The 6,000-nt window shown below is 39.6% G+C and overlaps 1 protein-coding gene across 1 annotated transcript in view; it reads left to right on the top strand.

The window, feature by feature from the left end:
* The first annotated feature begins 1,208 nt into the window (after positions 1-1,208).
* srgap1b (SLIT-ROBO Rho GTPase activating protein 1b) overlaps positions 1,209-6,000 on the top strand; it is a 41,117-nt gene continuing 36,325 nt past the window's right edge. Inside the window, exon 1 of the mRNA XM_088348459.1 lies at positions 1,209-1,477. Coding sequence (XP_088204585.1) covers positions 1,411-1,477 — 67 coding nt within the window. The 5' untranslated portion in view covers positions 1,209-1,410. The remainder of the gene's footprint in view (positions 1,478-6,000) is intronic.

Here is a 6,000-nt window from a genome sequence, read left to right as displayed (position 1 = left end):
CAAAACCAATTTGATGAAACTAATCTATTTAAAAAGAAGTAGAGCATGTAAGTCGCGGCATTTAGATGGACCAATGACTAACATTTTGGTCTTTTCAGAGTTAAGACGCAAGAAATTGAGTGACCTCCACTCTTTTATCTCAGTCAGGCAGGCATCCAAATTTCCACAATTTAGTGTGGCAGATTCCTCCAACGGAAGATATAGTTGAGTGTCGTCTGCGTAGCAGTGGAAACTGATATTGTACTTGCGAATAATATCACCTAATGGAAGCATGTAAATGCTGAAAAGAAGGGGGCCAAGCACTGAACCCCGCGGAACACCACAAGTAACACTAAAGGGCTCAGATGTCATTTCGCCGTATTATAATTCACGCGTTTGTTACCTCCCGCCTTGATTACTTTAATGCACTACTCTCCGGTCTCCCGATGTCCAGAATCAAGTGTCTTCAGCTGGTACAAAATGCCGCAGCGAGGCTTTTAACTAGGACAAAAACGTCCGATCACATCACACCAATTTTGGCTAACCTGCATTGGCTCCCTGTTAGCCTTAGATGTGATTTCAAGGTTCTCTTAGTATTATACAAAATAATACATGGACTTGCTCCCTCATATCTATCAGATCTGATTTCCCCCCATGTCCCGGTCCAAAGCCTACGTTCTGAGAGCGCCAGTCTTCTCGTGATCCCAAGAGCCAAGAAGTGTTCCGCTGGTTCGAGAGCGTTCTCCATCCGGGCACCGGTGCTGTGGAATGCTCTTCCCCCTGAGATCCGATCTGCAACCTCAGTGGAAATGTTTAAATCCAAGCTTAAAACTCACTTCTACTCTATAGCATATAAACAACCTTCTCGTCGGTTCCAGAGCAGGGGAATGTATAATAATAGTCTGAAAAATAGTTTGTGTAATATAGTGTAATAACCTGTGAAGTCCTTTGAGACTTTTTGTGATTAAGGGTTATACAAATAAAAATGACTTGACTTGACTTGACATGCAGCCCCTGACTCTAAATAGTTGCCCACCCCTGGAACAGAACATGGATCTGATCAAGTAGGTATAGAAATGATCCTGGTCCATCCCCCCCTTGGATTAATTATATTATTATAATCTCTCCCCGCGCATGGGTCACCGCGCGCATGCGTGTCCATTCTGCGAGGCGACCTCGTGGGCGTGTACCAGTAGCCTACGGGAGCGCGCACGTGTGCGCATGGTGACGTGCGCGCTCACAAGAGGAGCTAATTGCCGTCTGACTTGATCTTCCTCCTCCTTCTTCATCGTCAGCGTGGAGGCTGCGGCATTGCGAGGACATTACGAGCATGCTGGCGGGTAAAAGAGAAAGCGGGAAATAATTCTTTTTTATGTTTTATTTTTTATTTTGCTCTCCTTTTGACGTGGTGACTTGCTGGGCGGGGGCGACATGTCAAACTCCAACAAGAGCAAAAAGGACAAAGAGATCCTTGCGGACTACGAGAGTCAAGTGAAAGGTAAGGCGGGAATCTTGCAGCACGCGTGCACGCGCGAGCACACGCCCACAGCGCGCATCGTAGGTTACGTCGTCAGAAGTTCATTCTGAGTGTTGCATGAAGCTGCAGGTGTCTTTATTTATTTATTTATTTGATTTTGTATGGCGCGTTCAGGGTCATTGGGTCGAGTGGTAAAAAATATGTGTGTGCACGCTTGTGTATGGTGGTGGGTTATTCAGAGAACACCATGGTTACTGGCCTCCACGATTCATGTGCAGTATTTAATTTGAGATTCTGTTTCATCCTTCATCCTGTTAGGTGAGCAAAGGACAAAATCCAATTACCTCCATTTATAATTCTCAATGTTCATCAGGCGAAATTTCATGCAAGACATTCTCACATTATTCACCCTGTCCATGTATGTTTTTGCTCACTCATTTTTTGGGGGGCTTCTCAGCTTTTTATGTGTATTTGTGTGGGCAAGGATCCCCTGCATTGAAACGACCGCTTACATTAAATGAGAATCCCCCCTCCCTGAACATAAAGCTCTTGTAACTATGTGCATCCCAAGTCTGCCTCTCTGTGTCGCTTCGTGATTGGTGGAATGCTGCGTACGTATATTAGACGCAGGCCGGGCCAGGTGAAACAGTGCTGAGAGGACCGAAAGTACGCTTTTGCATCATGACACGTTGTACCTGAGCGCTCTTGAGTATTTTTCTTAAGGATTTTTAGAAGGCAAAAAATACCTGCATCATTTTTTACCCCACTACTTTGTAAAATTTGTAATAGTGCAGCCAGTGGGGAGGTTGGTACATGTCACACCTAGGGCATCAGTCGTGCTATGTCTGAATCAATCCAACACTCAGTAACTATTTTATGGTTATAAAACATTGACTTCAGCTACAGCTGTGATGCATATCAAAAACATCCATAATAACCTCATGAACTTGATTTTTTTGGGGGGAGTATAGCTACATTTTACTCACCCAAAATATTTTTTTTTTTGCTCAAAGGCCACCCTCCTTTCTTTCCTCACGATTTCTATTATGCTGCCACACAGATCATATTTGCATTTGAATTCCATCATGACGTTCCTTTTTATCGCCATCAAAGCTAATGCTGAAAGTACAGCCTGTCCTGTTGTGTTTTTGGGGGGGATTATCGTACTCAAATCAGGGCTGAATATGTCCATTCGACAAATGGGGTTGACACCAGATATTTTCTTCACATTTTTATTGTGATACTTCCTTTACCCTCCCTAGCCAATCACAGTTTGTGAAACCACTGACGTATTCGAAGGCCCGCTAGCAGGCCCTGGCCCGCCAACTCAGAATTTGATTGGCTTAACCAACAACGTTATCTTCACTTATCTTATGCCTTAGAGCCTGCAGAACAAATCGTTAAGGCCTCTGGGTAGATTTCAGACCCTTGCAACATGTAATTGTTTAAATGTGATTGGTTAAATGCTCAAATGATAAAGGCACACATCTAAAAACAGGTCAACTAGGGACAAAAGCAATGAAAGGAAGCTGACGGACAATTTCGAGTTACTTAATAAGTATTCATGGGCAAAACATAATTAGCATCACATGGTTCAGATTTTTTTAGGGCAGCAGAGACTTTGCCTTGCAGGTCACGACATCCCACCACTGGGGTGCAGCATAATATTCCTGTCAACAGTTGCAATCCTCCCTGTTAAGTGACAATAAATCTTACAAACACAACGCAGCACAGATTTACTTGCAGCAGGACAGTCTATGTCGACTAGAAATAAGGATCATTTGTGTAAACAACATTCTTTCATTTCCCAAATAAATGCTCGATTGGGGATACCTTTTGCTGTACCGGAACAATTTTAGCAATCTACGATGACTTTGTCGTCTGCTACTAGTGACAGAGACGATTAGAGCCGAAATGGGCAAGACGAGATCGGTCTGACAAAAAAAAAAAAATCTCATAAACAAATTTCCCATACAAAAATTGTTGTATGACTTATACAGTTTGAAACAACCAAAAAACTTACAAACTGCAGGCAGAAAGTATAGGTTGACAGGTATGTAATGATCCAACTTGTGATACAATAGTGCATCTTGTGCTTTGACTGTCCAGAACTTTCACAGTAGGAAGCTATAGAAAAATATCCTTAGTAAATTGTTAATTGTTTTAAATGCTGCACGAAAATATAACATAGTATGAGACATTGAGGCAACTAATGCACCTTAGTTATATGAGTAGTACTTCCTCGCTGGCTTTCCACAAAGGTTGTGCATAGTAGTGCATTGTCTATATGAGGGACAAGCGAGAACCAATACCATGTACAGTATTGGTATACATTTTAATATGGTACCAGCCTTTTTAAGGTACACTGATCCCTCTGATCACTGATCCAGGGGTTCGGTTCCATAATGAAACCATGATAGAAGTCTGAGAAGTACAGACCTTATATATTAGTGAAAAAACAGACAATTTTGTCTCTGGTGTCTTCTTATTTGCAGCTATATCACACAAATAAAACGTTAAAAAAGCATGCATTGTGATTTCTAGATTTTTCTTTTTAGTTTATCTCTCTCAAAGTGGACATGCTCCTACGGTGAAAATTTCAGACCCCTCCATGTTTTCTTACTGGAAGAAATAGCAAAATAGCAGGGTGTTCAAATACAAATTTTATTCACTATATATATATATATATATATATATATATATATATATATAAATTACAATTTAATATCTAAAATAAATTGAAATCACAGAACAAAAACTTTTTAAAGTATTTGTGAATTTATTTATGACCATTAACTACTATTTTTTGTCTCTGTTTACCCAATTAGAATACTGAACACAATGTATTATGTAAATCCGTGAAGTAGCAAAACAGTAACGAGGAAAGCGCGTTATCGCAAAGGATTGCATGTATTTGTACTTGCGGCAGTCGCTGATATCGGCTGCCCTCTGAAGCCATTCAACAATCAAGAAATAGAAACTACAGTAATAATTAATTTCCTTTTTTTAATCAGGTTCCAATAAAGAAGACTGTTAATAATGTATTCAATCAAAATAAAACACTTTGCATGTGTCGGAACGAAACATAGGATTTTTTTTAATTGAATGTAGAAATCTATGAAATCCAGCCCATCTATGTATTTTATATTATTTTATAAATGAGTGAGCAATGTGAAATGTAAAGCTGTTCAAGGGGATATTGTTTATTATCAAGTGCCTCTTAGTGGTGGAAAAAAAAACTTCAATTATGAAAAAAAAAAAATTACATTCGAAATAATAAGCTAAAATACATTAACTATCAAATAAACATGCATTTTTTTAAAAGACGTATATTAAGTAAGTTATATTTATCTTTAATAATATAAGGCTGACCAAGAGGGAGCTGCCATGATTGTCCGCTGTTTTGCTGCTATCGGTACCGCAAAAACATTGTGAAAGGCTGGGTCAAAGAATCAGAAGAAAAATGGTGAGGTTTGGACACTTTGAGTCTCCGTAGTTTGTATCCTTCTTTGTGCTTTGTAGCACATGTTTTTGGTTCCACTACTCAATACAGAGGCATTTAGTGGTCAAATATTACACAGTGTCGCTTTAAATAGTGTGATTGTTTAATCCCTATTACTGATGATTCAATTATTTTACTTGCTTATTACATTAGCCCAACCAGTATTTTAATGATAATTTCACTCTTGTATATAAATTTATTTTGACTCTTTTTGAATGCGAACACTTAAGCAGGCCGTGCAAACTTTGCACTGACTCGTACCAGGAACCACAAATATCAATGGCAAACGATTGTGGGACCGGCGACCGATCGGAGGAGTGATGATCCAGCAGGTTTGTGCCCTGGTGTCCTTGGGCTGGTTGCCATGGTAACAGAACACTTTGCTCACTCCCTCCTCATCGACCACGTTGTGAGAAACAGCCTTTTACAGAGAACAGTTTCTCACCAAATATTTTAATTTTGACTTCATTACTCCCTGCTCAAACCGAGTCAAAGCTTTCAAACCGTTCAGCTTGTTAGACAAACTATTTGTCAGATCAAACAACTATAAGTGTAGCCTAGTGATAAGTTTAACGTTTAGAAGACACTCAAAATAAAACTAGAAGACGTCAATGGATTTTGAACTTTCAAGGAGAACTGAAGGGGAAGATTCAAAAACCTCACAAAGCCAAATTTCAGAACTCATCTAAAAGCCCTCTACTGAGTTCTTTCATTTTCTTAAATCTCCTAACTTACAAAAGCAGATCCAACCTAAAGGGTGCGGATATCAAAGAACGGCAACATGATTGGCCGATAGTGACAATGATGATAATAGCTTATAATAGTCAAAACAACAAACATCGGTGCGCAACAGTAGTTGGAATAACAAACTAAATTCCTATGCAATATTCTTTGCAGGTGTCTAATATCAAAAACAATAAACTAATTTCGAAATGGGAAATACAACAGATGGGCTCACAGATTTAGCATCAAGTAGGTGTCCCCGTTCGACTCATCATCAGTTAGCCTGAAAGTCAGCTAAGTATTTGGTTGATTTTAAATT

Source organism: Urocampus carinirostris, chromosome 11 (assembly GCF_059441175.1).
Source record: "Urocampus carinirostris isolate Australia breed hairy pipefish chromosome 11, RoL_Ucar_1.0, whole genome shotgun sequence".
NCBI lineage: Eukaryota > Metazoa > Chordata > Actinopteri > Syngnathiformes > Syngnathidae > Urocampus > Urocampus carinirostris.
Note: the sequence above shows the minus strand (reverse complement) of the source record. Positions and strands in the feature narration are given on the sequence as shown.